At 48.8% G+C, this 17,819-nt stretch overlaps 2 protein-coding genes across 2 annotated transcripts; both read right to left on the bottom strand.

Annotated features, from left to right (window-relative positions):
• Positions 1 to 9,402: 9,402 nt before the first annotated feature.
• LOC142246854 (taste receptor type 2 member 40-like) lies at positions 9,403 to 10,386 on the bottom strand. The gene has a single exon (XM_075319904.1). The coding sequence runs from the start codon at positions 10,384 to 10,386 to the stop codon at positions 9,403 to 9,405; it is 984 nt and encodes a 327-aa protein (XP_075176019.1).
• A 4,537-nt stretch (positions 10,387 to 14,923) lies between these two features.
• On the bottom strand, positions 14,924 to 15,718 carry LOC142246853 (taste receptor type 2 member 2-like). Its single transcript, XM_075319903.1, has one exon. It carries the CDS (start codon positions 15,716 to 15,718, stop codon positions 14,924 to 14,926), a length of 795 nt encoding a protein of 264 aa, XP_075176018.1.
• Positions 15,719 to 17,819: the final 2,101 nt, after the last annotated feature.

The raw sequence follows: 17,819 nt of genomic DNA, 5'->3' as shown, positions 1-17,819 counted from the left end.
TTTGGCCCAGAGAAGCAGGAGTAGCTGAGAGGCAGCAGAGAGACTCGGACATCGGAGTCTGTGGTTGCCAGGGTATAAAATCCGTCCCTGGTAGCCGAATCCGAAGGGCAGGGGAGCTGCAAGCCCCTGGCCCAGACACATCCAAGGTACAGCTGCAGCATCAGGGCCCGGTGTGGACCCCAGCGGAGAAGCACCAGGGAGTGGGCCTGCGCAGCCACCTACAGAGGGAAGGGACGTGCTATTGGTCCCAGCAGCGAAGAGGGCCATTGCTGGATTCAGAGAAGCAGGGTCCTATCATCACCAAGAAAGGTACAGGAGTAGGCCTCATACTCATCTGGCCAGAAAGATCACCCCAAGTACTTCCAGGCCGACCGGATCCCCATCACCACCTGTAACGGTCTCCCAGGACTGGACTGTTCCCAGAGTAAAAGAGGAAAAGGTAAAGAGACTGTTGTTTGTGCCTGGTTCTTTCCTCGCCTGTCGGCCCTGCACCGTGTTAGTCACACAGCACCATAGACTTTCACAAGCACCAACTGTGCCCCGGGCATTGCTCCACCTGTGGGGAGCAGTACCATCATAGCTGCCATAATATCATCCCGGAGGCCTCACACGGCAGCGGCGGCTTATTAGCCGCATACCACAGGTGGCGTCACGAACACAACCATTAACAAGCAAGCCACATATTCTACTGACACCCACCAGGGCCACGGAGCCAGGCCCAGCCACCACTGACTACCACCGGACTAGTCCAGCCCGGCACCGGGTGTCCCATAGCCCTGGGGTGGGCGAGTCATCAGCCCAGGGGTCCCTATATAATCCATATTCCCGGTGACAGATTGAATGCCTCCTGAATGTAGATGTCACATTACATGTCACTCCCTCCCAGGGCTCTTCAGACGCCATTTTTGGCCAACACCTACTTCCTCTTTTAGCGGCTGTTTCTTATCGGTAATTATCTTTAGCGGCCGTTTTAACTCAGACACTACATAGTTCATCTTTAGGCTATGTTCACACACTGCATTTTTTACCTGCGTTTTACCTGCGTTTTGGGTCCGTTTTTGCTGCAGAAATTTCTTGAGAAATTCTTGTAACCTTTCTGCAGACATTCCCCAGCAAAACCTATGGCAAAAAAAATTAGCTGTGCACACACTGCGTTTTTTTCTTAAGAAAATTCTTTCAGTAGATTTTCTTAAGAAAAAGAATGAGCAGTCGCTTCTTTTCTGCAGCTAACTGCGTTATTTGCCATAGATAATTGGCACAATAACGCAGGGAGCAACCAGCGGTAAAAACGCACCAAAAACGCACCAAAAACGCACCGAAAATGCACCCAAAACGCACCGAAAACGCGGCAAAAACGCAGGTGCGTTTTTGATGCGTTTTTTAACGCAGGTGCACTAATCCTTCACTCTTAAGAAATTTCTTAAGAAAAATCATTTTTCTAGCGTGAACATAGCCTAAGACGCCATTTTAGTCCAGCCGACACCCAGTTCCCTATTTTTGTTTCAGCAGCGAAAGCCACTGCTCTGTTTATTGCTGACATAGTAGGGACTGCAGAGGGGGGAGACAGGGACCTGGAACACACACACTCCGTTTTTGGTCATATATGCAGTTGTGCCCCATTGTGTTCCCACTAATGAACCTTAGCAGAGGTTATTGCTGATAGTCCTGTGGAAACCTCTTCCCTTCACTTTTGCATGTTTGTTTATGCTGTATCTAGTATACAATTTAGTAGACCATATAGACTGCTCACTATTAGTCCTGGTGGACGGTGAATATTTTTCTGCCTATGGCAGTTGATGCTTAGCCTGGTTTTGAGATATTTTCACTTGTATGTTATCCTGCCGGTAGCTTGCACAAGAGTTCCCTGATAGAGAGGGTGGAGGATCATGTGGTCTTAACGGGACTTTGATCATCAGGAGTTGGCATATATTAGGGTTTTTGTTGGCAGCACCCAGTAATCCTTTGTGTCTTAGTTTGCAGGGTCTGACAGGAGAGAGGGATACGCTGGAGGCTCGACCCTGACCACCATCAGGTCTACCGTCGGGATGAGGGAGAGTGCAGGGACCCCAGTTACAGGGTTAGCACAGGAGAGGTAGAGTAGATACGCTCCACTGCTTTTTCCTAGTTGTGTAGATGTAGTCAGAGGGTGCTGCTTGGTAGTTTCCAAACCCTCTTGTGCTCTTTTCTCTTTCCCCGGGGTTTTAGGGAGTCTTAGTTTTTAGAATTTCAGTGTTCTCCTGACCCCAAGCTACACTCATTGCTCTTTCTTACAAGCCTAGGTATAGTCCTTTGTATCAGGTCTCCGAGAGCCCATATGCAAACAACTACAGCTGGTAACTCCTGATTACAGAAGTGAAGGACCAAGACACCCTCCTTCAAGTGGCAAGATGTCTGGAGATGAATCTAGCAGCTTACAAGATCACCCCACATACAGATGTGCTGCATTCACAGTCACCTGAAGAGTATCGTCATGTCATCTCCAGCCCACAAGTCATTCTACCCGTTTGCCATGGAGGAAGACAGCAGCCCTTTGAATACTACTCAGCCAGATTGGACACCTACCTAAAGCAACAGTTGAAGATCAGTGCCCGTATGACATCACTGCTCCCTGACAAAGTCACCATCTCCCGGTGTGCGGTCCTTAATCCTGCTAAACTTCTCCCTCTTCCAAGGGGGGAGTGTCCCACCTCTGACACCTTGGTGGAAGAGGTAGTCGACTCTGGCATAGCTGAGGAAGCTCTTAACCCCTTTGCGGATGGATCAAGATGTGCATCAAGAAGATGGTTCCACATGGGTATGGTGGTGGTAGCTGAAGACGCTGTGCTGATAGAGCAGTCGCTACCCGCATGCCTGTCTGTGAAGAAGCAGATGTCTGTGCTCTCGCTGAAGCCTGCAAGATGGCAGCCAGCATCTATGCTGTATGGAAGACAAGAGACTTGATCACTGCCAATGGAACTGTACGCCGCCATGAGGCCATAGAAGAACAGATGGAAGCTTTGCTATTGCCAGACAGAGTCGCGGTGAGCAGGGTTGAGGCCTACATTGGAGGAGTCAAGGGAAGCGGTAAGAAGTGCCCTCACTGACAGAACATCCAAAGAAGCCCCAAGACCACTTACCAAAGAAACAGTCAGTCAATCTGTGTTCTTTGAATGACCCCGATGTGAAGAGGAAAGGATAGATGGAAAGTCTTGAGAAAACATTGTCCTGACCCTACAAGAGCAAGTCCCAGAAGAAGAGGACTGAGATAGGGTGCAGCTGTGGGCTCCCAGAGACCATAGAAAGTGGCTAGTGACCTGCTTTCACTGCCAGCCAAAGAGATATGGCAGGCCTTAGACACAGAACTGACTCTACACACCCCATACCAGCCACAGAATAGAGGGAAGGTTGGGAGGATGGGGCAGTGTAGAAGGCAAGGGCATGAGAGTCTTCCCCTTGAATTGTTCAGTGTCAGACACACCCCAGCAGGGACCACTAGGCTGAGACCCTATGAAATCCTGTTTAGAAGTAGCGCCAGATACTTCAACTAAGCTTGTTGTTTGTTTAAACATTTGCCTAATATACGTTTTTGAGTTTTCTCCTCCAGATCCAACCAGATCTAGATTTTTCTCTTTCCTTTTTCTCTCTCTCCTCTTTTCCTCTTTTTCTCTCTATTTCCTCAATCTTTCTCTCTTCCTCTCTTCTCAATCTTTCTCTCTTCTCAATCTTTCTCTCTCTTCCTCTCTCTTCTCTCACTCTTTTTCTTCCGGACGAAAATCCATGCATTCCACAACAAAGAGATGTCGGACCTGAGACCAGGAGATGGCTGTCTTCCCTCTTCTACCCGATACTTTGTGCCAGGATGATGATATCTAAGCATGTGGACCAGAAGACGACTGTGCATCCCACCTTTGATGATGTCCCACCATTACCGCCTGAGGACTGAGGAGCATGAGACTCTGAGTGAAACCAACCCTGATAAATATTAGCCAATTAGAGGACTATTGCCACGTTCCCCCTTCCTGAATAACGTGTGCCAGCGGAACATAGCCATGAGGACAGTCTAGAGAATACGGTCAGGATCTGGCTTCCTATGCATAGTCTGTTGGGTGGGGAGATTCATCCACAAGGGATGGGGTATCTCGTATGTGAGTGAGGTAACCATCGGCATTAGGACAGATCAATAGACCTGGAAAAGTAAGGAAAGACTTTTTGGCTATCTCCAAAGGGGGTACTGTTATGGACAAGATTATGAACTATTATGAGTATATAAGAGTTATATGGAGATATCCATAAAGAACAGGATTTAAGATGGTGTTTGAACTGTACCACACATATATCTCTTGGCATAAGACTCAGACAGACAGAGTCTTGTGACAAGTGAATCATGCTGACATTGCTTAATATAAATGAGGAAGCAAGCACATTACAGTATATTGTATATCACAGAATAAGCTGTTCTATTTTATCCAATAGGAGACGTGTTACGTATTCTTGGCACCTAGCCAATAAGTCCGTTTAAATGTTTGTCCAACTTCCGGAATAAATCAGTCTTACTTTCTATTCATATCCGAGTACGTCTCTGGTGTGTGTGAAAGAGAGTGGTTATGCATGCTACCACAAGTGACTCATAATTTGGACTGCAGACAGTTTAAGAGGGATGCATAACTAGATTGCATCAAAGTAAATTTATGGCCAACATTAACAGCCGCGGGAGCAGATACAGCCGCAGGGAGCAGATACAGCCGCAGGGAGCAGATACAGCCGCAGGGAGCAGATACAGCCGCAGGGAGCAGATACAGCCGCAGGGAGCAGATACAGCCGCAGGGAGCAGATACAGCCGCAGGGAGACTTGGTAAGTATGGCATGCTTTAACCCTTTTGCTTCCTTTTTTTACAGTGATTTCCCTGGCCAATCACAGGTATGCTAATACGTCACATGGCTGTGATAAGGTTGGGAGTGGTTTTTCTGCAAATGAACAGTTACTGAATATTGCTGATTTTTGAGCAAAGTATTCGGGTACCGAGCCAGAATTAACCGTCCAAGGCTCGTACCGAATCTGAGATTGGTGAAATTGAACCAAATAGTTTCACTCATCTCTACTGGTGATAATAAAGTCTTATCAATGGCGGGCTCCTGTGTTACGAGGGGGACCCAGGGAAGCGTGCCAAGATGGGAAATGGACAGCTTCCGCCGGTCAAGGTCCACTGTGCGGTGTAAGGGACCGCTGCTATGGTCAGGAAAGAGTGAGCGGGTTGCTACTAGTGATCGTCTGGAATGTCACAGACGATCTATGTACACCGGTCCGCCCTAACCCGTGAGGGTTGTATGGCTCGGGGCTTCTCGATCGGTGTACCTGTTGCACGGGGACGCACAGAGGTGCCTACGCACGTGTGCCAGCGGGAGTCACAGGATATGGCACGAGGGTAGCACAGAGGTGCCCACGCACGTGTGCTTTCAATAACCAGGTGAGTCCGGTGGAGACTCGAGGAGCTCACCTGGGACAGGAACACGGCCTGTTGAAGGAGATACTGCCGGAGCAGCAAGGCAGGAACACGGCCTGTTGAAGGGGATACTGCCGGAGCAGCAAGGCAGGAACATGGCCTGTTGAAGGGGATACTGCCGGAGCAGCAAGGCAGGAACACGGCCTGTTGAAGGGGATACTGCCGGAGCAGCAAGGCAGGAACACGGCCTGTTGAAGGAGATACTGCCGGAGCAGCAAGGCAGGAACACGGCCTGCAAACCAGGTGCTGCCTAAGCAGCAAGGGCCAAGCCCACAAAAGACAATGCCTGAGCAGTGGCGTGGCAGCACGCTGCCAGACATCCAAACATAGAAGGACGGTCACGCACCGCCATGATGGCAGGGGGAGCTTTTAAGGAGGTGTAGCTCCACCCAAGGGCGGGCGCGAGATGGACGTGACCCAATCTGGATTCGTGACGTCTTGGCCCGGCCAGTCAGGATTCAGCACACCACCAGCCTCGTTATCGGGCCGTGTGCTATCAGTGAGCGAATCAGAAGACGTCACGTGGGGCACATACTCATCTTCCTGCCTCTGGGTCATAAAGGCGGGATCCTCGGTTTCACAATGTGCAGAGATAAGGGAAGTCTTGCTGCTTCCCTGAGCATCCATCCCTTGCACACTGCGCAACCTCCCAGACCCTCTGTGATGCTGAGCAGGAGGGCTCGTGGCAGACAAGGGATGGGAGACCACTCCATTCCTTGCAAGGGGAGAAACACTAGGTGTCACCCTTCTGCTGCGTCTCCAAGGAGGCAACTCCTGCAGACTGCACAGTCTCCCAGACCTTCGGCGCTGCTGAGCAGGAGGGCTCGCGGCAGACAAGGAATGGGGGACCACCTCATTCCTTGCAACAGGAGAGCCACGAGGTGTGACACTCCTGCACCGTGTGTTGTCTGTGTAGTGTTCTGCCCACGGGGAAGGAGAGAGAGCGGTCAATAGGATGAACCCTGGTCTGTGCGGTCTTTAGAAAGACAGCCAGGAAAGCAGACCCTGGTGTCTCCACATCATCATCACTACTATCATCATCATCACTACTATCATCATCATCACCACTACTATCATCACCACTACTATCATCATCATCATCATTAGGATCACCATCATCACTACTATAATCATCATCATCACTACTATCATTATCATCACCACCACTATCATCATCATCCCTACTATTATCATCACCATCATCATCATCACCACCACTATCATCATCATTATCATCATCATCATCACTACTATCATTATCATCATCATCACCACTATCATCATCATCATCATCATCACCACTACTATCATTATCATCACCACTACTATCATCATCATCATCATCACCACCACTATCATCATCATCACCACTACTATTATCATCATCAACACTACTATCATCATCATCATCATCATCCCTACTATCATCATCATCCTCATCACTACTACCATCATCATCATCATCACTACTATCATCATCATCACATTATTGTTATAACATTATTGTTATCATCACCATCATCAGCATCACCATCAGAATCATCACTACTACTATCATCATCATCACTACTATCATCTTCACCATCATCATCATCCCCACTACTATCATCATCATCATCATCACCACTATCATCATCATCATCATCATCCTCATCACCACCACTATCATCATCATCACCACCACTATCATCATCATCATCCTCATCACCACCACTATCATCATCATCCCTACTATTATCATCATCATCATCACCACTATCATCATCATCATCCTCATCACCACCACTATCATCATCATCACCACCACTATTATCATCATCACTATTATCATCATCATCACTATCATCATCATCACCACCACTATCATCATCATCCCTACTATTATCATCATCCTCATCATTAGGATCACCATCATCACTACTATAATCATCATCATCATCATCACTACTATCATCATCATCACCACTATCATCATCACCACTATCATCATCATGACCATCATCACTACTATCATCATCATCATCCCTACTATCATCATCATCACCACCACTATTATCATCATCATCACTACTATCATCATCATCATTATCACCACCACTATCATCATCATCACCACCACTATCATTATCATCACCACTATCATCCACCACCACCACCACTATCATCATCACCACTATCATCACTACTATCATCACCACTATCATCATCACCACCACTTTCATCATCATCACCACCACTTTCATCATCATCACCACCACTATCATCATCATCCCTATTATCATCATCATCCTCATCATTAGGATCACCATCATCACTACTATAATCATCATCATCATCACTACTATCATCATCATCACCACTATAATCATCATCACCACCATCATCTTCACCATCATCATCATGATCATCATCACCATCATCACTACTATCATCATCACTACTATCATTATCATCACCATCATCATCACCACCACTACTATCATCATCACTACTATTATCATCATCATCACTACTATCATCATCATCACCACTACTATCATCATCATCACCACTATTATCATCATCACCACCACTATCATCATCATCATCATTATCACCACCACTATCATTATCATCATCATCACCACTATCATTATCATCACCACTATCATCATCATCATCATCACCACTATCATTATCATCACCATCATCATCACCACCACTACTATCATCATCACTACTATTATCATCATCATCACTACTATCATCATCATCATCATTATCACCACCACTATCATTATCATCATCATCATCACCACTATCATTATCATCACCACTATCATCATCATCATCACCACTATCATTATCATCACCACTATCATCATCATCATCACCACCATCATCATCATCACCACTACTATCATTATCATCACCACCACTATTATCATCATCACTACTATCATTATCATCATCATCACTACTATCATTATCATCACTACTATCATCATCATCACCACTATCATCCACCACCACTATCATCATCATCATCACCACTATCATCATCATCATCATCATCATCATCACTACTATCATCATCATCATTACCACTATCATCATCATCATCACTACTATCATTATCATCATCATCACTACTATCATTATCATCACTACTATCATCATCACCACTATCATCATCATCACCACTATCATCCACCACCACCACCACTATCATCATCATCACCACTATCATCATCATCATCACCACTATCATCATCATCATCACTACTATCATTATCATCATCATCACTACTATCATTATCATCACTACTATCATCATCATCACCACTATCATCCACCACCACTATCATCATCATCATCACCACTATCATCATCATCATCATCATCATCATCATTATCATCATTATCATCATCACCACTGTTATCATCATCATCATCATCATCATCATTATCATCATCATTATCATCATCCTCTCCCCATCAGTCTTGCGGTGCAGTACGGGCTTCGCTCGTCCATGTGTGATGTGACCTCTGGATATTTATTAGGACATTAGTGACACATTTCCCTTCATCCATTACAGCCGTTCTCCATCTTTGGAGATATTTGTTTTGTAATTAGGTCCAGGATCCGTTTTCCCTCTGGATTTTGAGCCTTTCCTCCTGTAGCCGCCGGTGAGTACATGTCCGGGGCGTGAGCTGTGACTGTCGGACAGTCTGTGGTGACATCTGACTTCTCCGGAGCTTCTCTCACCACAGACCACATCAAAGTAGAATGTGCAGGAAACAAAGACTAAAAGACAAACTGCAAATCGTGTAATGAAACCCAACTCCATCATTGATTATTAACCACAAACAGGCATCTAAAGTAAATTAACGTTGTCCCCAAATGTGGACAGTCCCTTTAAGTATTATTTGTCCCATCTCTTCAGGGATGTTTAGGAAAACTTGGAAATTTGCTGGTTGATTCTTGAAGTTCTGATCCAGCGTGGTCTCCATGAAATGTCCAATACCAGTTTCCAATTTTCTTGATGATTTGATTCCCAATTGTCCTCAGTTTGGAGTTTCCATGTATGATTATAATGGCCTGCAATGTAGAGTGGGAGAATATGAAGAGCCAGCTGACGTGCTGGGAGATGTCCTCTACATTGAATGCGTGCAATATGATGGAGATGGAAGAGATGTAGAAGACCATATGGAGAGTATGGAGAAGCACCATGGTCCTTGTGGCTGTGACGTGGGCACATGTTCGAGCTTTGCTTGACCCTAGCATGTTCTTCTTCATTATGATGATGTGTCTCCAGAGAGAGTTCAGAGTCAATACTGTGGGTATGAGGGTCAAAATTAAAGGTGTAATTGTCCCACACATAAGAATCACTTTATAGGGGAACGTTATGGCGATAATCTTGTGAGATGAAGAAGTGTTCAGCTCAAGCTCTTGAGGAGGCACCAGGTACATAGTCCAGACGGCCGGCACTGCCACGCAGACAGACAGCACAGCCGATATGACCAGCAGCTTGGGCAGATATGTGGAGATTCTCATCTTCAGGAGGAGCAGGAGGCCATTGCTGAAGCTGACGATTCTTAGGCAATAGTAGGTGCAGAGCCAGACTGTGGACCAGTAGTTACAGGAAGCCAAAAATACCAGGACATGGAGGACCCTTAAATGAATCTCTCTGGCCAACATTATGTAAGTTTCAAAGCCCCTGAAGATCATATCCAAGACTAAATCCGTCTGGAAAAGGACATTAATAAACCCGATCAAACTGAGAAGTAAATCACAGGTACTCAGGTGGATGCCCTGGTGCCAGTCCCTGAAATTCACCCCTATGATCATCGAGTTCAGGCAGATCCCGGTGAACCCTGTAACCAAGCCAACAATCACTCGAGATATATCCCGAGCAGACGACATGAGAAGATCGTGTCACGGCTGCCGAGAGCACAATGTGTCATCTGAACTGTCCACGGACGTTAATGGGTAAGATTAACAATGTAAGTTGGGAGGTGTCTGGTTTCCATGTTCATTTGGCTTTCCTGGTGGAAGATGACGAGGTCTAAAGCCAGCTTTACACCTTACAATCAGGTGTGCGATCTCGTATGCGATGTGACGCGCCCAGGTCGCATATGCGATTGAATGAGATCACACGTTGGTCGTTCATTTGCGGTCACACGTGCGTTACTAGTCTATGTTAAATTGATCAATTTTGTGTGCGCTCCTTTAGATCATGTGATCTGTGACGTATGCATTGGGCACCTTTTTTTTTTTTTATTTATTGACGTGCCAAGCATATGTAATGTGTAGGGATGCGTTTTTACTATGTCATCTGCCATTCAGCTCTGCTACATGGCCGCTGACAGCAGACACAGACAGCCATGTAGCAGAGCTGAATAGCCGCTGACAGCAGACACAGACAGCCATGTAGCAGAGCTGAATAGCCGCTGACAGCAGACACAGACAGCCATGTAGCAGAGCTGAATAGCCGCTGACAGCAGACACAGACAGCCATGTAGCAGAGCTGAATGGTAGATGACAGCAGACACAGACAGACATGTAGCAGAGCTGAATGGCCGCTGACAGCAGACACAGACAGCCATGTAGCAGAGCTGAATAGCCGCTGACAGCAGACACAGACAGCCATGTAGCAGAGCTGAATGGCAGATGACAGCAGACACAGACAGCCATGTAGCAGAGCTGAATGGCAGATGACAGCAGACACAGACAGCCATGTAGCAGAGCTGAATGGCAGATGACAGCAGACACAGAAAGAGCCGCACGATCAGAATGAACTCAGGTGAACCTCACCCGACTTCATTGTCATGCTGCGGCTCTGTCTCTGCCGCGCCCTGATTAGCGGTCACCTGTGAAGGACTCACCGGTGACCGCTAATCTCCTAAGTGACTGAATTGAGCAGCCCTCTCTCATACTCACCGATCCCCGATCCCCGGCGCTGCACGGCATTCACACTGCTCCGGCGGCTTTTACTGTTTTGAAAAAGCCGGCCGCCCATTAAACAATCTCGTATTCCCTGCTTTCCACGCCCACCGGCGCCTATGATTGGTTACAATGAGACACGCCCCCACTCTGAGTGACAGGTGTCACACTGCACCCAATCACAGCAGCCGGTGGGCGGGTCTATACTGTGCAGTAAAATAAATAATTAAATAATTAAAAAAAACTGGCGTGCGGTCCCCCCCAATATTAAAACCAGCCAGATAAAGCCATACGGCAGAAGGCTGGTATTCTCAGGATGGGGAGCCCCACGTTATGGGGAGCCCCCCAGCCTAACAATATCAGCCAACAGCCGCCCAGAATTGCCGCATACATTAGATGCGACAGTTCTGGGACTGTACCCGGCTCTTCCCGATTTACCCTGGTGCGTTGGCAAATCGGGGTAATAAGGAGTTATTGGCAGCCCATAGCTGCCACTAAATCCTAGATTAATCATGTCAGGCGTCTATGAGACACCCTCCATGATTAATCTGTAAATTACAGTAAATAAACACACACACACCTGAAAAAATCATTTATTAGGAATAAAAAACACAAGCATATACCCTGGTTAACCACTTTAATCAGCCCCAAAAAGCCCTCCATGTCCTGCGGAAGCCAGGATGATGCAGCGTCGCATCCAGCGCTGCTGCATGGAGGTGACCGGAGCAGCAGAAGACACAGCCGCTCCTGTCACCTCCACACAGCAAATTAAGACAGCCGCGCGATCAGCTGATCTGTCACTGAGGTTACCCGCTGTCACTGGATCCAGCGGTGGATGCAGCGGCGGCCGCGGGTAACCTCAGTGACAGCTCAGCTGATCGTGCTACTCACCGCCGCTCCGGTCAGCTCCACGCAGCAACTGAGGTGAGTAGCGCGATCAGCTGAGCTGTCACTGAGGTTACCCGCGGCCACCGCTGCATCCAGTGACAGCGGGTAACCTCAGTGACAGCTCAGCTGATCGCGCGGCTGTCTTCATTACCTGTGTGGAGATTACAGGAGCGGCGGTGTATTCTGCAGCTCTGGTCACCTCCATGCAGCAGCGCTGGAAGCGACGCTGGAGCATCCTGGATTACACCGGACATGGAGGGCTTTTTGGGGCTGATTGAAGTGGTGAACCAGGGTATATGTTTGTGTTTTTTATTCCTAATAAATTATTTTTTTCGTGTGTGTGTGTTTATTTACTGTAATTTACAGATTAATCATGGAAGGTGTCTCATAGACGCCTGACATGATTAATCTAGGACTTATTGGCAGCTATGGGCTGCCAATAACTCCTTATTACCCCGATTTGCCAACGCACCAGGGCAAATTGGGAAGAGCCGGGTACAGTCCCAGAACTGTCGCATCTAATGTATGCGGCAATTCTGGGCTCACCTGTCACTCAGCGTGGGGGGCGTGTCTCACTGTAACCAATCATAGGCGCCGGTGGGCGGAGTAAGCAGGGAATACGAGATTGTTTAATGGGCGGCCGGCTTTTTCAAAACAGTAAAAGCCGCCGGAGCAGTGTGAATGCCGTGCAGCGCCGCGCCGGGGATCGGAGATCGGTGAGTATGAGAGAGGGGGTAAGAGGGATAGACTGACATGGACAGAGAGAGAGGGACAGAGATAGTGACGGACTGACAGAGATTAGTGCATGACAGACATTGTGAGGCGCTTCAGAACGCAGCTTTTCAGCTGCGCTCTGAAGCAGACCTTTTTTAAGCTGCGGTGCAGAGCGCACACCTGCGCACATAGCCTCAGACATCACAATCTTATGAGGGATGTCACACGTTACAATTGACTAGTTTCGTACTACCAAACGTCCAATGTATGAGGAATAAACGACGTGTATGCGATCACCGTATTTGCGTTCAATATCGATCGCACGTAGGTTTCAAATGCAAATACGTCACGAACGATGCCGGATGTGCGTCACTTACAACTTGACCCCAACGACGGATTGAAAGATCTATTGAAGTGTGTAAAGCGGGCTTAAAATTAAGTCTGACAACAGATCTCATCATTTCTAATCACCCAATCATTGGTGACAACTGCAAGCAGAAGCCAACAGAGATGATGATGAGAATACAACATCAAGACTCGTGCAGAAGGGACCATAACAAGCTCCATTACTGACCCATGACAGATACTTCAGATGTCCACTTGTCTTCCTCGTGTGACACGTCCAGTGTTACATAAACTAGATCTGATACAATTAGAGCAAATATGGAAGCCCACCTTAGTTTCCACTTTTCATTCATATTTGTTGTTTGTTTTGGACTTGTTTTTACTGGAGACGTCTCTGTCACGAGTTCTGGGGATGAGCGGTGCTTGAGAAACGGATCCGATAATGGAGGACATAATGGACGACCATCGGTTAGTGTCCATTTCCCAACGGCTTAAGTATTAAAAAAATAACTGAAGGTTTTTTTGGCCAGACAAATAAGTTACGCAGATATTTTTGATCCAGCTAAAAACAGATTGCAGGTAGAAAAGAGGGAAACGGAGATATTTTAAGACATTTCCATTCCCATTCGTTGGATCGTTTTGTTTCTATTTTTGTCACCCCAGATGTGGATGATGTGAACACAGTCCTAACCACATCGGGCAACCGGGGGACAACTACGGTGCACACTGTATGGTAGAGCTGGTGCATCGGGTGTATATAATGGGTTCATGTCTCCATCTAGAGGGTATATACAGCAATATAGGATCATCAATACAGTGCAGCTGGCTCCATCCATCTAATGCGACCTTCTATCTACCTAGGAAGGATATATGGTGTGATCAGGTCTCTTTGAAAGGCTCAGTCCTTGCAGGCACTTCCTATATAAAACTTTAATGTATATGTAAAATATGAGAAGTGCAGACTATATGTCTCTTTTACAATGTAAGTCTATGGAGTCTCGTTCTCGGCCTGGTTCTGAGGCTCCATAGACTTACATTGTAAAAGCCTCTACCGGCTCACCGATAGAGCACAGTGTGGTCCGGGGAGACAGAAGAAGAGAACCTGGGAACTGGCGAGGATGCGATCGGTGAGTACATGACCGCACTAGCACTGCACGCACACTCTCACAGGTTTAGGCAATAACAGGTTTGTGGGAGCTTCTTTAGTAGAAGATGAACTGCTGATAAAGCCCACTATAGACGGGCCACTATACAGGGGGAGCCGGGGGATGGAAGGGCACCAAAAATCAGAAACAATGATCATGAATTAACATAATATAAGGAATCCTGGGATCATGTCTACGGATCCAGAACATATCATTCTACAAACACTATGAGCCTCATGGCCCCCTCGTAGGATATGTGTAATGTTTATCTGGAATGGTACCAGTCACACCTGAAGCTCAATCCCAGTATATGAATGTGTGGAGCACGAGGACTGACTATGTAACAGTCTATGTGGCTAACTAATAAGGGGGTCCATGTAAGTGAGGGCATGCTACAGTGCTCCTCCTAGGTGAACCCTCTAGGATCAGTGTTCTGCCTGTTGGGTTAAGTTCAGGGTTCCCAGATTCTTTGTGTTCTTCACCAGTTTGCTTGGACAGATTGCCCCCAGGATTGTCGTCCTCAGTTTGAGGCTAGCCTGGATCATGATGATGGCTTTTGCTTTAGGAAAGACAACTATTAGAGACCAGCTAATTATGGAACTCATGTCACTCATTGACTTGGAGTAGAAGATAATGGTCTCTGCCGTGTAGAATATTCCTGACAATGTTATTAACAGAATCATTGTTCTTATAGCATTGACGTAGGGCCGGAGATTAGGATGAAGAGACTCCGGATTGTTCTGCTTTATGTTCCATATGTGTCTTAGAAGGGATGAAACAGAGATGATGAGCGAGATGAGAACCACCATGAAGGGCAGAAAACATCCCAGCACGTTGGACATCACAGTGTACTCAATGCTTTTAGATGCTATCACCACACTGGTCAGTGTCGTATTCCCTAAATGTTGTTCCTGAATTTTAAGAAAAAGAATCCAAATTGCTGGAATACTGATGATCAATGAACCAAATCCAGAGAATACGATGAGGTAAGGAAAGAACGTTGTCAGACATCTCTTCATCCAAGGAAAACAGGTATGGCTGAAATTGGTGATGGTGGTACAGTAATGGGCACAGAGAAAGGCGGTCAGCCAAAATGTGTAGAACATCAGGAAGGGCAGAGGGATAATGGTCACACTGAACGCCAACGTCATGTAGGAAGCCGAGAACCACAAGCCAAAAAAGTTTCCAAACAGAAAACCCCGCAGAGTGATGTTCACCATTCCCGTAACCATATGGATGACGTCTGATGGGGGCAGCCTCCAGCCAGCTCTGAGGCTTTTCACGTTGATAATGACTATCCATGTATTCAAAGAAATAGATACTGCTCCTTCAAGACTAAAAAAGACTAAATATATCAGGACCAGGGCCGTATTTACCATTAGGCACCCGTGGTCCGGTGCCTAGGGCGGCAGATTGTGAGGGGCGGCACCTTCTGGCAGCAAAAAAAAAAAAAAAAATTTTTTTTTTTTTTTTTTTTTTTTTACATTTTTTTTTGTGGCCGCCGAGCACAGGGAGCTGATTGACCCCGGAACTGCCGGCGCCTGCACTTCCGGGGTCACAGGCGCGCGCCAATCAGCTCCTTCCTCTGTGCTGCGTCCACTGCTGTGTGGACGTCACATGCAGAGCTCACAGCAGGACGCCGCGGAGGACGTGATGGAAGCCGGTGTCAGAAGAGGATACTCACGTGAGCCAGGAAGATGGCGGCGGGCACTGGAGCAGGTAAGTGGATTCATAAGGAGCGTGGGAGTGTCTCTAATGCAGACCGGAGATCTGCGCATGCGGGGGGGGAGGCGGCAAAGGCAGATACTGGAGGGAGGCAGAGGCTGAGACTGGGGGGAGGCTGGAGGGAGGCAGAGGCTGAGACTGGGGGGAGGCTGGAGGGAGGCAGAGGCTGAGACTGGGGGGAGGCTGGAGGGAGGCAGAGGCTGAGACTGGGGGGAGGCTGGAGGGAGGCAGAGGCTGAGACTGGAGGGAGGCAGTGGCTGAGACTGGGGGGAGGCTGGAGGGAGGCAGAGGCTGAGACTGGAGAGAGGCAGAGGCTGAGACTGGGGGGAGGCTGGAGGGAGGCAGAGGCTGAGACTGGAGGGAGGCAGAGGCTGAGACTGTGGGGAGGCTGGAGGGAGGCAGAGGCTAAGACTGGGGGAGGCTGGATGGAGGCAGAGACTGGGGGGAGGCTGGAGGGAGGCAGAGGCTGAGACTGGGGGGAGGCTGGAGGGAGGCAGAGGCTGAGACTGGGGGGAGGCTGGAGGGAGGCAGAGGCTGAGACTGGGGGGAGGCTGGAGGGAGGCAGAGGCTGAGACTGGGGGGAGGCTGGAGGGAGGCAGAGGCTGAGACTGGGGGGAGGCTGGAGGGAGGCAGAGGCTGAGACTGGAGGGAGGCAGTGGCTGAGACTGGGGGGAGGCTGGAGGGAGGCAGAGGCTGAGACTGGAGAGAGGCAGAGGCTGAGACTGGGGGGAGGCTGGAGGGAGGCAGAGGCTGAGACTGGAGGGAGGCAGAGGCTGAGACTGTGGGGAGGCTGGAGGGAGGCAGAGGCTAAGACTGGGGGAGGCTGGATGGAGGCAGAGGCAGAGACTGGGGGGAGGCTGGAGGGAGGCAGAGACTGGGGGGAGGCTGGAGGGAGGCAGAGGCTGAAACTGGGGGGAGGCTGGAGAGAGGCAGAGGCTGAGACTGGGGGGAGGCTGGAGGGAGGCAGAGGCAGAGACTGGGGGGAGGCTGGAGGGAGGCAGAGGCAGAGACTGGGGGGAGGCTGGAGGGAGGCAGAGGCTGAGACTGGGGGGAGACTGGAGGGAGGCAGAGGCTGAGACTGTGGGGAGGCTGGACGGAGGCAGAGGCAGAGACTGGGGGGAGGCTGGAGGGAGGCAGAGACTGGCGGGAGGCTGGAGGGAGGCAGAGGCTGAGACTGGGGGGAGGCTGGAGGGAGGCAGAGGCAGAGACTGGGGGGGAGGCTGGAGGGAGGCAGAGGCAGAGACTGGAGGGAGGCAGAGGCTGAGACTGGAGGGAGGCAGAGGCTGAGACTGGGGGGAGACTGGAGGGAGGCAGAGGCTGAGACTGTGGGGAGGCTGGAGGGAGGCAGAGGCTGAGACTGGGGGAGGCTGGAGGGAGGCAGAGGCAGAGACTGGGGGGAGGCTGGAGGGAGGCAGAGGCAGAGACTGGGGGGAGGCTGGAGGGAGGCAGAGGCTGAGACTGGGGGGAGGCTGGAGAGAGGCAGAGGCTGAGACTGGGGGGAGGCTGGAGGGAGGCAGAGGCAGAGACTGGGGGGAGGCTGGAGGGAGGCAGAGGCTGAGACTGGGGGGAGGCTGGAGGGAGGCAAAGGCAGAGACT

This window comes from Anomaloglossus baeobatrachus, chromosome 7 (assembly GCF_048569485.1).
Source record: "Anomaloglossus baeobatrachus isolate aAnoBae1 chromosome 7, aAnoBae1.hap1, whole genome shotgun sequence".
NCBI classification, from domain to species: domain Eukaryota; kingdom Metazoa; phylum Chordata; class Amphibia; order Anura; family Aromobatidae; genus Anomaloglossus; species Anomaloglossus baeobatrachus.
This window is presented reverse-complemented; position numbering and strand designations above follow the sequence as displayed.